A 19,376-nucleotide genomic window follows, 5' to 3' on the forward strand; every position below is an offset into this window, starting at 1 on the left:
GCATATGAACCGAGATACATAAAATTGTCATTACTACTATCCTTTTTTCCTCTTCCTTTTACAGATTAGTAAATAGTTTTTATCTCAACCCCACATTGTGGGTGTTCTTTTCCCCCTCCATCCCGCTGGGGGAGGGGAGAGGAGTGGGATGTTAACAAACAGCGTGATGCTCGGCTACCTTCCTGCTGGGTTAAACCACAATACGCTGCATCAAATCATTCCCAAAAGGATCTGACCAATTCATTGCTCTGACTAGCACAAATCTGAAATTACTCTGCTGGCCTCTGCAGTTATTCCAGATTTACAGAACACAATAAAGCACTCCGCTCATCTCCAAAGAGCTCTGCCACAAAGAAAGACTATGTCAATATGCTCCAACTGTAGTGCATAAAATAAGCACTTGTGGTTTCTAAACAGTTATTCAGGCAAGAAATAGATTAGAAATAAAAGGCAGGCTAATTATTTTTGAAGCACTTAGAGAAGGAAAGATCAAAATGCTGTATCTATCTCTTCTTCTGACATTGCAGGGTACTGTGCTCAAGTGTAGCCAGCAGCATTACCTGACATTTCCAATACGTATGAAATAGGAAAATAAGTGTTTTAGAAAGGCTTTTATCTTCAGTTTCCCATTGGAAAAATGAATTTGATTCTCATCAGTTGCACTCTCAAGTTGAAATGTTAGTATTACAAGTAACATACTGACAGAATCCATAAATACCATCAGTAACTAACGTTGGCCAGAATCAAAGCTGAATTCAAGCTTTCCAACAAGGTCTTCTTGCAGTACAGTAATCAAGCCCGGGGGGGCAGCAGTGACTCCCATGAATTCAGTTTCTCAATACCTCTGTAAGCCCTGATTTCATTTACATGATGTATATTTTACAAACAAATCTGCTTGCTGTATTTATCAAAACAGTTTTGCACAATTCTGGCTGCACCTACAAGGCTCGTTAGATACGTCAGAAATCACAAAGACATCTTTGAGAGTCTCAAAATCCATTCTTTCCCCTCCATTCATTCATTAACGCGTGACCTCTGTTGGCATCATGCCTTTCGGTTACTCTACACGCACCAGCTGATGGTGCTACCTAATTGCCCTCACTTTACCCATCTATTTGAAATTTCAACTTGCAGTGCAAAGCAAACATCAGTAGCAAAGAGACAACTATTTATGCAAAGAAAGCAGACTACTTTCAAGCTGCAGCACAGCTGTGTCACCCAGCAGGAGGGACCCACAGCAGCGCTGGGCTGTTCAGCTCCACTGAAGATCAGCTCCCTGCTCTACAAGCACTGAAACATCGCACCAAACTCAGTTTTCTGTTTTTCTCCTCAGAAGGCATAAATTTGCACAGACACACTCCCTACCCCCATGCGGTATCTCTACAGAAGCACAGCTTCACAGAGGCAGGAGGGAAACCCGACTGCTGTAGAACAGGAGTTGGCAGAGCACAGGCTGCAGCGCTGTCTGCAGAGCACTCAGCTTTTAGACAGCTATGGATTTTTCACCTGAAAAATAATGGATATATTCTCAGCAATTACACAGCAGCTGCTATGCTGTTTGAGGTGCCCAAAATTCAAAGAAATAAAACCAGGCTTTTTGACATCAGAGCATTAACTCCTTCCATTATAGAGGCACCCGTAACTCTCCAAATCTTTGCTGTTCCCATCTTTTTTAATCTTTCTTATATTCAAGGCTGGCTCTGGTTTCTGGTCCATGCCAGCTCTGCTTCTACCAGTTGGCTCTCTTCATTTTGCTTTAGACATTCCTCTTGCTCACCATTCCCAGCTGCCCTTCCCCTCTGCTTCCACCCCTCCAGTGCTCACACCCTGCCCCTGACCCCACTGCCCTCGGGACTTCTCAGCCCCAGGGAGAGCAGCACAAGAAGCCAATGCAATGAGGGCACATCAAGGCTCAGTCTCAGACTCTTCCTGAGAAAAATGAGTCATACTCTGCAGAAGCAAGATACACATCTCACTAGGCCTGTACCACTATATGCAACTCAGATCATCAATCAGGAAGAGGAATTGTGCGGACTGGAACAACAATTACCACCCTCCCTTCTTTCAAATGGCTGCAGGGAGCTCAGAGGGTTGGAGCTCCTCTGGTGGCTCTCTCTGAGAGCTCCAGAGCCTTTGGCATGTACCTGTGCTCACTCACACACTATCCACCTGTGGCACATTGCTGGGGTTCCCCCTTCCTCCAGCTCCTTATTGCAGCTGGCTGCCCACAGAATTCATCTGCACCAGCCGTTCCTTTTGGCATCACTGCCAACAACCTGTGCTAAAAATACCTCATGAGCATCATAAATAGCAAGATGGGAGAACTCGAAATCCCCCTTGAGGCACAGAGTCTTTTTGCTTTTCATAAATAGAGAGTGGCAACAATGTACAGAGAATAAAGTGAATGTTATAGCACTGGTCTGCTGGGTCCCCTTGCCTTGCAGAAAGAAAGAATGCCAGCTTCCACTGCCTGCTAAAGCTGGCACCAAAAAACAACAGGAGAACACTGCTATGGCAAAAAGCTACCAAATCCCCCACATCTAGTTTTTGATTATGTTTAAGTAAGAATAATATTCAGAATTTTATTGTAAATCTTATACTCAATATATATAGTGATCAGTTAACCAAAGCCTCTTTCTCTGAAACACTCCAGCAATTGTGCATTGCACATCTAAGTACACAAAACGTTTTTGCCAGATACCTCAAATTTCTCAGATATCCAAACATCTGGCAACAGAAAATAGAAAAGCTATTTATAGACATTTTTGGACAGAGATTACTTCAGGTCAAGTCAGAAAGAATCCCTAAGCTGCAATCATCAAATTCTTTTATCAGTTACTCTGGATTTAGCCAGTGTTACTAAAAGGGAAATAAGACACAGGCTTTTTAGAGCAGCTGCCAATCTAAGGATGATCAAAGTTTTATTATTCTTGCTTAAGATCAAAGTCCAGCATTTCAGGATAATCTCCAGCTCATAAACTAGAATAAACAGTTTCGGATAACCACATTATTACATAACAATATTGTCTTCCTGCAAGGAATTTCATTGTTTTCACACGTGCCACAGGTTGCTAATGGATCACCTGATAAACATTTAATTGTTTTACTGGCTTATTATGACAACAGAAAACTATACAACAGCAGCAAAAGACCATGAAAACTTTAGGTCCTGCCCCGTGTGTCTGCGTTCATATGAAGAGAATACTGCAAAGCACAGGTGGAACTAAGATTACAAAATAAAACTGAGGCCAATTTCAGCCAAAGCCAATAGCTTTTACAGCTCTGCTCATTCCAAACCCCTGAAGACATCTGCAGGTTTCCTGCTGTGGGACACAGACACTCACCTGCAGCTCAGCACAGCCTGCTCACACCTTCAGGCTGGAGCAAAGAAGATCCTCAGCAAAGAAATCAGTATACTTGTGTTATGATGACTTTCATAAATAAGCATCAAATATTTCTTCACGGGAAATGCTGCAAGTCCCTTTGATGCTGAACCTTATTTTAAATGGGAAACTGTTGGTGCTTAGATTTGTGCTTCACTCAGGTGCACTTTCACTCACAAGAGGGTTTTTATTCTTTTGTTTTTCATTCTGAGAAATACAGTGATTTCTGCCTTACCTACTGGCTGTAGACACAGCTGTACTCCTGCACCTTCAGGGAAACACCACATCCATCTCTTTTACGCCCTAATTCTATGAAGTTCATTCACCTTACGTGGTATTTATTGTGAGCAGCTCTCCCAGAAACAGATTAACAGAACCTCAAACCCAGGACACCTCAGCAAGCCAGTACTTTTCATCTCCTGAACGTGTAGGCAGACACAGAGCTGGAACATCTTTTCCAGAGCTGTGTTATGCTATCTTATCTACGTTCCATGTTAACTCAATTTCACTTCTTATCTAACCTGGTTACCTCCCAGAATTTCTAGTGCCAAAAATAAACTGAAAGCTTTCATCACTAGTTAAAAGGAAAGTGTAATTTGAAAAGCAGTTTTGCTGATTTCTCTGTTGATCAAAGATGCTTCATACAAGCCTGATGCAGGAGAAACAACATCAGCTTTATAGTAAGTCATTAGAGCAGAATCCTTTCACTGAGTGAAAACCCACAGTCCTTATTCATACAATACTTACACTGGAGGAAACAGCAGTTAAGATGAGAGCACATTAAAAATGACTAAGTTAAGGTCCCAGATATAGCAAAGAGTGACAAGTATTAAGAAAAAAGTTGCAGAAACTGCTTCAGTTCGGCACTTTGGAATAAAGTATGACAACACATAACCCGCTTGTGAATCCAGAAATGGAAGAAAGCTGTCAACCAAAACTTCTTCTCATCTTCTCTGAAAGTCCATTGGGTTAAGGCCACTCATTTCTCTGACATACTTTCAGAAGTATCACTTCTAAGCACCGTGCCAATAAGTTACCAAGATACTGTTTATGTGCACAAAGGAGAAAAAAACATCGATCTGGGAAAAGACATTGACTTGGTGAAGGAGAAGCAGCATTTTCCAGCATACTCCAAAAAGAGCTGAGCACTGCCCTAAGAGCTTCAGAGAGGCAGAATGTCACAGTGCGCCAACCGGCTCACCTGTGAGTTGGCACTGAAGCTGTACTCCAGGGGAAAAAAAGCCCCCTGTGCACCCTTGGAGAACCAAGGACTCCTCTCCAAAGCCACAAAACACTTGGGCTCACCATGCTTTTTTACACATCAGGCTTTTTTACAATGACAATCACAGACACTCTTTGCACTTTAAAATGCAGAGCTTACACGAACACACTCATCTTTCTCAACAAATGTGAAGCACATAAAATCTTTCTCTGCCAAGAGGCAGAAGCTCCAAGGCTGTACCATTACACCATGGCCACCAGTAAAGCTGAGTTAGCTGGGATTAACCACAAGCTGCCCACAGCACACAGAAGCAGCACAGCCATAGAGCTCACACTGGGCTGGCAGCTCACAGTCACCCCTCACTGAAGCTCGAATGCCATCATGGAGTTTAACTCAAATGTAGGTGCATGTGCAGCAGCATTGGTCTGTGGATGTGGCTACACACTGGGATCTCCATGAAACAAGCCAGCTCACCAAAGCACTGATTCTAGCTTACCAACAGGAACAGGAGAATGTAGGACTCCTCCTCCATACTATATCTTACCAAAGCTTCTCCAGTCCCACCTTGGTCACACATTAAGGATTTCCTTACATCACACACGGGATGGGTAAAAGTGCTGAACGTAAGGCTCAGTAATGTTTACAGGACTTAAACTGTTACCTGGGCTGGATTTTCTAAAACCAAAATCCTTTCTGAAAATATGCCCCAGTAAGGCTGAGGATTTAAACAATGAGACTCATTGAGGTTTTAACTGAGACCACTTACTCATAAACACACCATAGCCTGAATAGTATCTCATAAAAACAAAAACTTGGAGGCTACTTCGTGGTCTCAGAACCCACAGAACAACATCTGCTTTACACTGTCTGTGTCTGCCTTTAGATTGCACAGCTAAGGAATACCACACCAAGCACACGAACGACCCATGTGTGGTTTCATTTTCAATTGCTTACAGATTACATTAAAAATAACTCAAGATACTTAGTTCGAACCTGTTACATTAAATAAATAAATCCCCAAAAGATTGTTAAGAGACTGCAGACCATATGAACAGTTCTGCTGTTTTTCATTGAAAGCAATTTTGCTGGCTTCCCCATCCATAAGCCGATGTTCATTTTCCTTCTGTGCAATTCCTTTCAAAGCTGTGCATCTAAAATAGATTCTGCCTCATTGTCCCAGTTTCCTTTTGTTGTTGCCATTACTCCACGTAACTTTTTCTATGCATTCGGAACTAATTTCCATTAATCTCAGAAGCTAAACAGCACAGACTAATTTTTGTTGAAGGGAAAAAGGAGAAGTGGCAAAACTTATAAAGGAGCAGCTTAAAATAAATGCTGTTCTTTAAGTCAGATACCTCATAAAACCTCATAAAACCATTCTTCTTCCTCATCGAAACAGAAATTCTACCAGTGCTAAAGATTAGGCTGTGGACAGTGATTCTGACATATAGACAAATACAGCTTGCAGGGGTAATCCAGGAGCTGATCCTGAGTTATTTAAACCACTGAATTGAAGTTCAAGCCCTTAAATGAGTAACTATAGAAAAAAAAATTAAGTTGTCATATGTATTGGGGAAATAAACAGAAAGTACAGAGAGGATTAAACAACAGTACAAAATCAGTACAAAACAAATTGAGGATGAACGCTGGGGAGAAAAAAGCCATCAGTGCCAGCTCTGTACTCTGCAGAGCACAGCTCCTCCAGGCAGGGCTCCACTGCTGCCTGGGTACTGCTGCAGCACTCAGCCCTGCCAAGAACACCCTCCTGCAGCCTGGGGAGCCTCACACCAAGGAAAGCTCTGGAAATCACTAGTCTGGGAGGGTGTGCTGCCACAGTAACTAACTGCTGAACCCCATTTTTAAAATAATGGGAATGCCCAGACAGCTTTCACTGCCCCACTCTCCGGGTCTCTCAGGCTGAAAGAAGTACCTCTGACAACAAGCAGAAAAGCACAGCAACAGATTGCAAACAGGATGGGGCAGACATTGCCACCTTTTGAAAGGCTGGTTCCCTTTGATATGAGTGATATTACTGTGCTAATCACAGACCGCAGCAAGTTGCTGGGCTGCAGCAAACAGTAGCTCATTTTTAACCCAGTCAGCAGAGACCTCAACCCAAAGCATCACTGCCAGCAGCCATTGCTACAGCTGCCTGAGGAAGATCATAGGATTGAGGAAAGCAAAACAGAAGTTACTGATGGATTATATAGGAGCTCAAGATGACTATCTAAATTTCTCACTGCAAAAAAATCTGGTTTCTTCGCACAACAGTTCACACCTGTGAGACAGACCCATCCAGTGATCCACACAGTGCAAGAGGAAAGAAGTTATCTGAGCAAAATAATGAGGTGAAGTAGGTTGTCTTCTCACAGGAATGCACTGTCATCTTGGGTAGCCACAAAGAATATTGAATCACAGAGCCAAAGAATATCCTGAGCTGGAAGGGACCCATGAAGATCATCACATCCAACTCTGGATCCACACAGGATCACCCAAAAATCAGATAATATGTCTGAGACTGCTGTCCAAATGCTTCTTGATCTCGGGCAGTTTAGTGCTGTGCCCGCTGCCCTGGGCAGCCTGTTCCATGCCCACCACCCTCTGATGCAGAACCTTCCCCTAACACCCACCTCGCCCTCCCCCGACACAGCTCCATGCCATTCCCTTGGGCCCTGTTGCTGCCTCCAGAGAACAGAGCTCAGCGCTGCCCCTTGGCTCCCTGTCGGCTGCCGTGAGGCCTCCCCTCCTCCTCAAGCTCTCTATGCCAAGGAACCTCAGCCGTTCCTCACACATCTTCCCTTCTAGACCTTCATCATCTCTGTAGTCCCAGAATGGTCTGAGAACAGGACCAGAAGGCAAAAATCCCCCTTCTGACCCTGGCTTTGTGCAAAGGAAGACATCATTTCAGTTGTCTCACACGTATAATGACGACAAACTCTCCCTACACTGGTGTGTCAGTGATTTATTCGCTTTTGATCTATATTTGTTACAAAATCAAATCTGAAAAGACAAAGATCTTAGTACAAAATAAATTCTTATGCTAAAAAAATCCTACTGCGTTGACTGTTGAGTAGACTAAAAAATGTAATTACCTTCTCTACAACTCCCACACCCACATATCAGAATGGCACAGCACAACCTGTTAATATCAGACAGCAATAATATTTATCTAACTCTGGCTTCTGTCAAAACTTACCGATTTTCTTACGGCACAAAGAAAGACACTGCTACTGATAAACCTCATATTTTATGTGCTTCCTGTTGTTCCTGGAGTTGCCTACAGGACTAAATAGACTTCATTCTTTCAGCATTTAGATTAAAAAACTTAGCAAAGACCACCCAACAGTACCACTTCTGCTTGTTTTCTCTAGCATAAATGAGGATTAGGAAAGTTTAAAATAGCCGTTTTTCCATTAACTTAGACCTTCATGATAACAAGCAGTTTTGACAGTTTTGAAGCAGTTTGAGATAACATGCATAAGTAGGTCACAGTTATACTTGGCTTTAGAAAAATGTCTTTCATCCAGCGAATTTACAGCTCTTTACAAACAAGCCCTTAGGTAAGCAACAACCTACAAGCCTTACTCCAACACCCGAACTCAGTCATGTATGAAACCTAATAGCAACTACTTAATAACGCTGAAAGTACAACGTGAAGGCCTTTGCAAACTGCACAATTGAAAAGCATGACTGACGTCAGCTCCCCTGATCCCAACAGGCAGCAGAGCAGGTCATGAGAGCGGCCTGGGAAGGACTCCAACTTGACAGCAACATGAAAAGGGATTTTCAAAGTTCATTTCAGCTCCCAGATTCACCATCAGATTTCCAAGATGATTACTTGTTCAAGCTTTGGGGAATACTAATACTACTTCACCTAGTATTTGGTCAGACCATCAGCCAGAGCTGTACTAGAAGCAAAGCTGCTTCTAGGTTGGAGATCTTACATTTTTATAACAGAGAGGTGAGGGACATGTGGGAAGAACGTTAACAACACAGTCTACAAAGGGTAGCAGAAAACAGAGGACCAGTTCAGAAAATTCACCCTAAAGCACATGTGAGCGCTCACAGCAACCCCTCTGACAAAGCCAGCTCCTGCTGTACAAGTAGGGAAGCACAAAACTTTATCTCGAGCTCCATTTCCAGCCATATTACATTAATTTGTATTATTATTTAAACTTTACCTATTAAATTACGGTTTATCATGAGCTATGTGGTGCTTCTGGCTAAATAACGATAAGGAGCTGGAGCAGAACAGTTAAAAGGGGTGGTTCCAAAGCACAGAGGTTCTGCTGGGTTTCAGGAGTTTCTCCTGTCCTCTGCTGCAGTCAGTTCACTAGACCATGCTGCCTCCTGGAGCAAAAGAGCTGAATAAAGAGAACTGCACAGATTGAACACTGATGAGATTGTGATGCATTTCACTGTGCCTCAAGTACCTTCTGTGGTACAGCAATAAAAATGCCACAGGAAAATGTTTAACTCTTTTGCTATTCTTGTTATGCTTGTTGTATAAACCAACAAGTAGACAAGTCCAAATCTGATGCATTCAGAATAACTATGCAAAATATTAATACAAAATATTAATGATCAGACTTGCTGAACACACAGACCTAACATACAGGTTTTAATGAGACTCCGTATGCATGAGCTAATCTGCCATCGTGAAGAGTCCTAACTCATCATTCACACAAAGCCCTGATCCCACACAGACATACTTCCTACATAGCTGCATGCTCATGAGTACCCTCATCAAGACCTACTATACCATATAAGCATGTAAAAGTAAGCTCAGACCTAAACCTTTAGCAGCAGTAGTGCTTAGAGCAGTTAACAGTAAGGATGCTCTATGTCACCTTATACACAAAGAGCCTTTGGTCAGAACCAAGTCAGTCCACCATTGACTCACACAGATTATGCTTCTTCTTCAGCTCAGTTCATTTGCTCAAACTGAAAAGCAGATATCAATATAAATTAAAATCTTAATCTCTTTTATGAATCTTACTGGCTGCCTCTCTGAAGTCCTGTGAAGTCTCTGTCCAATTAATTACTCTGGGCATGGGAAAGGCTGCAAAAGAACCCCCCCACCCCCCGCATCTCCAGGCAGCTCTCCAGCAGAAGCAGGCAGACATCAAGCACTTTGTGTGTTGTGCAGATGCAATAGGAAAGGGGGACAGTGAGGGGAGAAAATGAGAAAATGGCCGGTGGGAACATTCCTGGCTTCCCATTGTGCATGTGTCCGTTTGGGAGAGCCTTCTGCATAGCAGTCATCACCAGATACTTCCATTGCTTCCGCAGCTCCAAGCAGCACTTTGAGGACAGCACACCTCACGCACATCATAAAGCCTTGCTGAGAGCAGGATCTTCCCCACAAGTACTAATGCAGCCTTAGCACAGCACTGATGCTCATATAATTAGTGCTCTTCCAGAAATGGACTCTTTGGAGACCAATGCAGTCCATTTCTTTCTAGAGCAAGAATCCTACTGTGCCATAAAGAATTACACTGACCTAACACCATTTATTATTTATACCTAAAATGGGTGTGATGCTGCAAGACAATGGTCCTTCCAACCACAAAGTGCTGACCGCCTTGCAGCAGCCACACAATGCCTTCTGTGTGCAGGGAGCTCGTTTGGCCACCAAGAGCAATCCAAGCAAATGGAAGAGAAGATCCATCTGAGCAGTGCTCAGCACATCAGGACACAGAGAAATAAGGGGTGGACAAGCAGGGCGTATCCCTGTATCCAGAGACTTGTTCATTTGCAATATGTATTTCTCACAAAGTCTTTTTTCAATGCAGAGACAACTGGGGAGTGGTTTTGTCATTTTTGTGCAGATATGTATACATATATATACATATATATTTTTTTTTCCAGGAAAAAAACCCCAATGCTTACTGAAATATTTTCTTTATGTTTAACTTTACACCTCTGGTTCTTTAATTGCCACAAATGGTAATCAAACCGGAACAGCAGCAGCCTCTGCACAACCTGAAGTTTGGGACCCTGGAGGCTCCGCAGCCGTTCCCACAGCACACACAGCCGAAGCACACGCGTGGACGCCACAAAGGCCACCCGAGCTGAGGCCGTTATTACAACGACACCCATTCTGCGCACAACTTCAGACCGTTCATCCCCAGGAGAACGCGACAACAGCGGGGCGAGCCGCCACGCCCTAACCCGGTGCCGCTCTACGGGTGATACAGGAGCCGCGCTGCCCAGCGCCCCGACAGCGCAGAACCGCCGCGCCCCGACCGCCCCGCGCTCCCCGTCCGCCCCGCTCCCCGCACAGGTGCGGCGTGGCCCGGCCCGCAGCTCGCAGCCCGCCCGGGAGCCCTCCCTCCTCGCCCCGCTCCCCGAGGCCTCGGCGCGGCGGCAAGGTCAACCCCGCTCACCCACCTCTGGCGGACATGGCTCGGGCGGCCCGCACCGCCCTGCGCCCTCCGCGCCGCGGCGGCCGATGCGGGGGCGGCGGAGGCGCTGGGTCGGGCGGGGCCGCCTCGCTCTCTCCCTCCTTGCCTGCCCGCCGCGGTGCGGGGCGGCGCCGGGGGCGTCGCTTCGGCGCGGTGCGGGGCTGCGAGCGGCGGCTGCGGGCAGGGGAGGCGGCTGCGGCTGGGCGGGACTGCGCGCAGGGGGCACGGGAGCCGCGGCGTGCCGGGCGGGCGGGCGGGGCGCGCACCGGCTGCAGGAGCCGGCCGGAGCTGCTACCGCCGCTGCTTCTAAAATGCCTGCTGCTGCCGGGAGGTATAAACGAGCCGACGGCACGCGAGCGGGGGCTCAGCTGCGAATTCGCCCGCTGAACAGCACGGGAACTGCACATCTGCGTGTAAACGGGCTGTAAGTTAATAGTATCTATTTACACGCTTGTATATAAATAAATAGGCTATATTTACACATCTGTCTGTAAACAGTATATAAACATACGAACGACAGCAAGCTTGTCTGCTACAGTCTTGCCATTACCATGCAGCAAAGAGCACTCCTCTTCCTGCAGTGCCTCAATGAAGCCAACCTGCAGCCGGGAGCAGCCAACGTGTACCTCCCCAGCACAGCCTCGCTGTCAACACCCAGCGCTCCCCAACCACACTAGAAGAACACCAACCTCCACGCCACCTGTTCATCGGGTGCTGGCATGGAGTAAGCAAACCAACAAGATGGTTCAACAGGAATTACAGGTGAGAAGGACTCATCACTACACTGACATTCAAGCATTAGAACAGACTCTTATCAGCTTTGGAATGGCCAACTAGGAACCAGGAGAAAGCACAATCTGTGGTGCTCAGTAAGGGCCCACACTGCATGGCAGGAGAGACTGAGCCATGCTCCTCTGCTCTGCTGCACCATGCACAATGCATGTTCACACCACCAAGAAGCCCACACTATCTTTCTGTCAAAAAAAAAAGAAGTTACCAAAATCTTGTTATCCGAGAGGTGGCACAGCTTGCATCTGCGCCCACAGAGCAGAGACGGATGCCAATAGCAGCCATACTGTACATTTCCCCACCACACGTTCAAAGTGCTGCTCACCTTCCCCACCATGCCAATAGGCTGGCAGCTCCTGCGTGTAAAAAAGCATGAGAGCAGCAGCAGAATGGGTAACACCCATATCCCCTCATCACAGGATGTATGCACATAAAATGGATCATGCCTCCCTGATACTGCCCTATGCTCATCTGCACCAGAGACTTTTAGTCACATGCAGCTCTATCTGCCCTGGATTACCCCATTGTCTCCCACACTTGGTTCAGTTATACTCCTTCTGTCATTCTGTTCTCTTGCCCAATGGTTTCTGAATCCTGCTGAAGTAAGGAAATCAATCTCAAGTTCTCCTTTCCAGCTCCTATAGTGTTATCTTTAGTTGAAAATCTGACATCCACTCAAAAAAAAAAAGTTTCCTTTCATCTTTTTTTCTGAAATGAGTAACGTTTTCCACTTGCAAACAACTCAGGTTTTCTTACTTGTACCAAAAGAGCCAAGGTTTTCCCCGTTCAATGTCACATGGCAGCATTTTGTATTTTTAATGGAGTAATTTCCTATGCACTTCCTTCAGTGAGCCTCTGAGTAGCATTATCAAGGGTCCTCCAGGGGGATACTTAGTTGATGGTTTACAAGAAAGGCTCAGGAACATGCAGAAATTAGCTTTGTAATGAAGAATTTCCTTTCTTTCTACTGCTAGGAAGTAGGAAGGTATTTGTGACTTGGTTTTCTATAGAACACAAAGTATTCATTCTAGTTACTGTGTCAAGTTTCCAAGGCTGAGAAGTTAACAGACATGTTTATCAGAGAACACTGATCAGGGATCAGATACAGAGCCCATTTATTCAAATTAGCTTTTTAGTTTGGTTTCCTAAGGAACTGAGGAAGACATTTTCTGTCTGTCCTGCAAATCACCTCCAAGAACTTTCAGATTTGGGTATTAAGAACTTCAATTAAAATTGATTAGAAGGTAGAATTCAGGAACAGTTCTACACCCCTACAAGCTTTGTAGCAATTAGCACTTACAAAGACAGACTAAAATTAAGAAAAGCTGCAGTGGAAACTCAACAGTTACCAGTTCTGGAGGCTACATCTTCATTAGCTGCAAGTACCAGCCATGCAATCTGCATGCATGCAGCTGAATCAGCTTCTGTGACTGCTGTCTCCTGTTATGCCAATATTTAGTGAAGGTGGGAGGGAGCTGAAGAGAAAGCAGAGGGTGGTACAGAGAGCAAGGCAGACACCATTATTACTGTTTTACAGATGAAGACCTCAGATACTCAGATAAGAGATGCTGAGTCAAACAAGCTGGACAAGCCAGTCAAGGTGCGGTCACCTCCTGTGCACTGCCATTTCTCCTGCTCACTCCAGCCCATGTGCTCCCACTCCCTCACTGCACCACCATCACCACTGGTCTGCTCCTCAAGGAACCACCTTAGTTCATTAACCAGCTCATTTTCTTGCGCTAGTTAGTGTTCTGCCAGATAAGGATACAGAAGGATACACCAAAAAAACCCACAAAAAGCACCTAAGGCTTAGACAAACACTGTCTGGCAGATGGTGAGTGCAGAATCGCACAGCCAGCACGGAGGGAGGAAGAACAGGACCATTAGAGAGGGAAGAGAGCTGATCGTTTTGAGCAGCAAGCTGTTGAGCTGTTCAATTGCACGAGCCACCTCCTGCTTGCTTTAGAAGTCAATTAAGGAGCTGTGATTGACATGGTTTTATTTCAGGCATCTACCTGAGGCTTCTGAATTAGTCAACTGGAAAGCAGGATCCAACCTCCTACAGTTTCACACTGACTCTACAGGCAACCTCAGCTTCTAACTCAAGTTAGACAGTGGAAAAAAAAAACCAACACTAACATTAATGCTTTTTAAATCTTTTTGAGCTTTGAGACACACAGCCAGGCACCTAGGGATTTTTTAGAGATGCCTAAACAGATTATAGTACTTTACCAACCAATAGGTGCTTTCAAATCCCCTATTGGTATTTTCAGATGCTTACATGCCCTTGAAGAGCTAAGTATGTTGTCTAAGGTCATCGAGAAAATTATGTAAGAGTGAAAAACAGAACATGCATCTTTCCAGAGAAGTACTCAAAATACTGGACTGTGTTATCTGCACAACACACTTTGCTGTCACTTAACCTCTACGTGGATTCTACTCTTCAATCCATTAAGTAAAATTGGTTTAGACAAAAAGGCCAAATTACCTTCTGGGAACTTAAGGCACAAGGGCCAAAATAGCAAATACATTTCTAAGAATGAGGTTTGAAAAGATCAGCTACGAGTTGGCTAGTATTTAATGCAGGCAAACTTCAGTACCACCCCTGTATGAGCATCCTTACTGGAAAGGTCCCACCAAAGGGTGGAGTCAGAAACTTACTCATGTTTTACCAGGTTGTCACAGGATCACAAATCAAGCATGCACTGTGAGTAACAGCTGTGATCTTGACACATAAATCATTTTTCTTCTTCTGATTTGGTATTCAATGTATGGCTTCAGAAGATAAACTGCCTTAGTTGTTAACTATAAATAAGAGGTTTAAAATGTGTGTTAAGAAAAAGTGTTATCTCTGTGTGTCCTGCTTTGCCCTTTACCCCAGATAATTTGCTGTGCTAAACATAATGAAATTACGCTATCAGAGTTGATTAAATGTGGAAGTGTTTTTACACAGAGTATCTTTTACATCAATGTAAGTTGTGACAGACATTTTCATGGCTAAAGTGCACAGTGTTCATGAATAACAGTAAGAATATCAAAGATATTACGAATAAACTGAAATAAAAAATCTGTCAGCACTCTGATACCTGGACAAAGTTGTAGGAGATCATCAGCAAAACTTCACTGATTGATAGCTGTGATGTCAATGAGCCACACTCTGAGAAGTGCATACATAGTGCTGTGCACAGCTGGGCTTATTCAGTAGAAGTCTGGGCCCAAAGAGTTGAATTATCTTCATCAGTGTTAAAGTGTATCAGTGAGTACTTGACATTTGTCCATAAGGGATACTCAGGTTTCTTCCTGTACCCCTGGAATTCAGACATTGCTCATGCTCTCTTCACTCCTAAAAAGCTATTTTCTTCATATTTATTTTCTACTCTCATCACCATATCACAGTGCTCTCTGGCTGAGAAGTACAGAAGAGGACAGGACTCCCATCAACACATATCAAGATCATTTCTTAGTCAGCTGTTGGATGCAATTTGATTTGAGAGAAACAAAGTACTGGCTCTTCTTCAGGAACTGAATGCCTCGTCATACTACAGCCTCAATCCTGGCACCAATCATTCCTGCAGTTAAAGCACACACCTGCATCCTGGACACACTTTCTGACATAAATCTCATTAAAATTGTGGTAGCTGTTTTGCAGAGACTCAGGACATACCTGGAAAGAACACAAGGCAGTCAGCCAAAGGCACAACCTCAGTCATGTTAACAGTGGCTTAAACAAATCTCAGAATCTTCCTGAAGAAATCTGGAATAAAATAAAAATGATTTTCTCCTGTTAGTCTTGTCCAGTATATTCAGGTGCATGTATTGTGGGTATTTTATTTCTCCTACCCATTGACCTGTTTCCCAATAAACACATTTGTTTTACACATGAGATACATCTCAGCCTAGCTGAGTTTTCTCACGTCATTTTATTCTTTCAATGTTTTTAAACAAACAAAGAAGGTTTAATTTAGATTTTAGGTTTTAATGTTTGCTATTTTTTTCCCCACTTTTTGAGGTTAGGGATGATGCAGATTCTCCACAATATTCAGTTGTTTATTCCATCGCAAGTGACACTGATGGACAGAGATGTGAGCAGCTGAGTGAATTCTCCACTTGAGCACTGGAGTAAAACACTAGGTCATGCTGCCCTCTGCAGGTAATGATCTAGCAGCGGGAGGAATTGTTCCACAACGGCTCAAGGAAATGGATTTATGCTATGATGAGATTTCTGTCTTAACACAGAGTGTATTCTGCACTCCGGGTATGAATTTCAGCTCAGCGTGACAGCACCTGGCAATTCCCAGGGGACCCAAATAACAGCTCCCAAATACAGAGCCAGAGAAACTAAATGGATAGATATACTTCCCTCGATACATGAGCTGCCAGGCAGGAACCAAGCACTCCAACACTGCTCAAGGATCTAATCAGGAACAGGTTCCTTTATATTAGGCATATTACAGACACAGGTCTGCTTACTTCAGCATTTCACTACGTGAGGACTTGGTGTCAAACCAGTCCTAAAGAGCCCGAGGCAAAGGAATAGCAATGAGCAACCAAAACATTTCTGAGTGGCATTGGGTCTGCTGCAGACTTCATTTTCTTTGCTTTCTGTCAGTGGTGCCTCCAGCTCAGTTCCCTAAAGGCCAAGTGTGGATGCTCATTCCTACAGGGCTAATGACTCAGAACAAGTTACAAAGGATCAAGATGTACATGCCTTTTTTGGAAATGCAGTTTGGCCCAGAGTATAGCTTTCGAGCTTAGGATTCTATCTGAAAGCGTTCAGGTGACTCCATCCATCCTCACCTACAAATAAAATAATGCAGGGGTGATGTACATGGTCACTCCTGTGAGTTACACAGGAACCCTTACAGGAATTCAGTTGGAGTTCCTGAGAAGGACCTACATGTCTTTCAACTGAAGCCTCTCCCTAAATTCACAGTAATTGTTGCAAAGATGCAAAAATAATGCGGGATGGCTGCAGGGATAAGTCTGAGAACTCAGACTCATTCTGTAGCTTCAAACAACATCATTTGGGAACCAAACTGGACAACTTAACAGCTATGATGATGGGCTGTCACATGCAGCAACCAATGCTTTAACAAGTAAAACGCAGCAATTAAGCCCAGAACTAACATTACTTCTTCATAAAATTAATTCATTCTTAATGAGATACATAGGGTTATTTATCTTCCCCCAAAAAGGATGTTAAAGGATTCTCTCTGATCCTTGCTGCTGTGTGTCTGACACAAGAACGCAACGCAAATGAAACCAGGTCACCCGTGCCCTCTGCTCCTGGGAACAGCTTCCTATCAACAAGCCAAGACATAAACACAGCCCTTTCTCTGCCTGTCACCAAGTATTGGTGAGCACCACTGGACTTCTGTCATGTAACTCCATATATGGAGAGTTTTGTGACAAGTATTTTGGTCTTCCTAGGTAACCGTGCTATCAGTAAAGACTTAAAATTAATTATGAATCCACTACCAAGTATCCTACAGAATAAATATTTCAATTGCTTCAAAATTAAGACATCTTACATTACCAACATTTGATATCAAACGCCATAAAAGATTTCAGTTCTGCCTCAGGACAAATACATTGGAATGGATAGTTCAGTAAAAGTGTACCCTTAATAGTAGACTGATGTAGCAGTAGGATCCATTGAAAGTTACTAAACTCGCACAGTAGCACAGTGCTTGAACTGTTTTGCATAGCTTATATTGACTATTGAGATCAGCATTTCGCATATGATTAAAGAGATTATCTTCATGACATTTCAGAGATTAACAGATTATAGCCCTAAATCCAAAGATATAAGTAACAATGAAATCTTATTATGCATTAGAACACAAACATAGTCAGAGCTGATTTAAAAACTACTAAGAAGTCTCTTAGTAGGGTCAAGGCTAAGCACCTAAATTCTCCCCCAAAACACATACAGATTCTACTCTCTTGACTTTCCTTCCTGCAAATAGATAAGGAAATGACAGAGAGCTAGCATACTGCAGCTCTGTTACTTTTCCAATATTTTGGGGCAAATTCCAGTTTTACTGGAATATTTATTTTTGACTCTTGTAGTCATTACAGCTGCAACACAGCATAAACACAGAAGTTCACCCTTAATCTCTTTGTTCCAGTTTCCTGTTCCACAGGAACAAGCAAACTCATGGTCTTGTTAACCTGCATGTTTCGATGAAATTAGCTAAGCTACAACTCATCAATTTGAGAATATTTTATCTGGTTTCAATAATTTATTACACACTACTACTTGCAGACACCATATGGTAAAACATCCGTGTATAACTACTTATAAGGAAAAGCTCAGATTATAATGTTGAAATGGAGTAGGCCTTTTGAGGAAAGCATGGTGTGCCTTGAACACATACATGTCTCATCTAACAGACAGAACTCCTTGCAGTCTCCTTTACAACCCGCCATACCACACAGAGCTGTGTTGTATAAACAGCATAGTGGAACTACAAACATAAAGCACGAATATTTGTCTGTCCTTCCCAGTATTCTGCCTTCAACACCCACAACAAGTGATGACATAAAGAGACCTGCAAGCATGACTGATAAGCTAGTAAGACTAGGAAGTTTATAGCCCATTAGAAGACAAATGAATGTCTCTACAGAAAAAAACAGATGCGTAGATGTAGAACAGAAATATATGAAAAACCTTTTTAAACTCAATGAAAGCAGTCTGGACTTTAATCCCAGCATATGCTGTTTGGTATCCAACACACAAAGCCCAGAATCAGAAGGGTACAGAGATACTTAAGTGTATTGTTCCCTAAAAGCAAAGATCATACAGAGCCTCATGCATTTCATTCTTCATTTCATTAAAGTAGTCACTGAAAACATAGATGTCACTTTGGTTACTATTGTAGCAATTCAACAGATCAATACAATAGGGAGGGCATTACAACAAAGGTCTGACAACAAAAAAACTAGCACAATAGATAGATAGTATAAATGAAGAAGACTGTTCACCCATATCAGAAGATTCGAGGTTTAGAGGGCAAAGATTCACCAAGGAAAGACCTCCAGGAAGATATCCCTCACCAGCAGGGGCACTCAGCCCTTAAATGAGGTCTAAGAGAGGTGCAGCCAGGCTCCACTCCTTCCGGTCACACAGCTGAATTGCCTTCACCTGTGCTCCCAGGGCTGACCGGGTCCTTTCCCCAGGTGCTCAATCAGTGGTTCAGGCCATGACTCAACAGTTCCCACACGACTATAAATGTAAATTCCTGTGCAGAATACAAACAGGAATTCTACATATCTCTACCAGCATATTTTCACTTGGGGTAGAAAACTGTACCTTCCTTCAAGTCCTGGACCTCTCTGAAGAAAAAATCCAGACTGCAGAAAGTTCTTCTATATTGTAGACAAATATACCCATTAGAGGCTGGCCTGGTGCCATCAAACTAAATAGCACAGAGATTTCCAGATAGAAAGACTAGCACATTATCTCAGTGTCTCAGTCCACTTAAATTGATTTAATCTTGACAGTTTCATTAATTTGTAAAAGAGAGAAAAGTTAGTTCCGAGAAGCTCCATCAATTAAAACAGCCTCACTTT

At 43.5% G+C, this 19,376-nt stretch overlaps 1 protein-coding gene across 10 annotated transcripts in view; it reads right to left on the reverse strand.

Moving 5' to 3' along the window:
* ABLIM1 (actin binding LIM protein 1) overlaps positions 1-18,861 on the reverse strand; it is a 182,314-nt gene extending 163,453 nt beyond the window's left edge. For 9 of the 10 annotated variants that reach the window (XM_040702464.2, XM_025151632.3, XM_040702458.2 and 6 more), the window contains exon 1: positions 10,999-11,090. In XM_040702464.2, the coding sequence (XP_040558398.1) occupies positions 10,999-11,011 (13 nt within the window). In that variant the 5' untranslated portion in view covers positions 11,012-11,090. Of the gene's footprint in view, positions 1-10,998; positions 11,091-15,465; positions 15,556-18,788 lie in introns of those variants that run through there. The other variant, NM_001159363.3, reaches the window with a different exon arrangement.
* Between the last annotated feature and the right edge of the window lie 515 nt (positions 18,862-19,376).

The sequence above is a fragment of the Gallus gallus genome, chromosome 6 (assembly GCF_016699485.2).
Source record: "Gallus gallus isolate bGalGal1 chromosome 6, bGalGal1.mat.broiler.GRCg7b, whole genome shotgun sequence".
Classification (NCBI taxonomy): domain Eukaryota; kingdom Metazoa; phylum Chordata; class Aves; order Galliformes; family Phasianidae; genus Gallus; species Gallus gallus.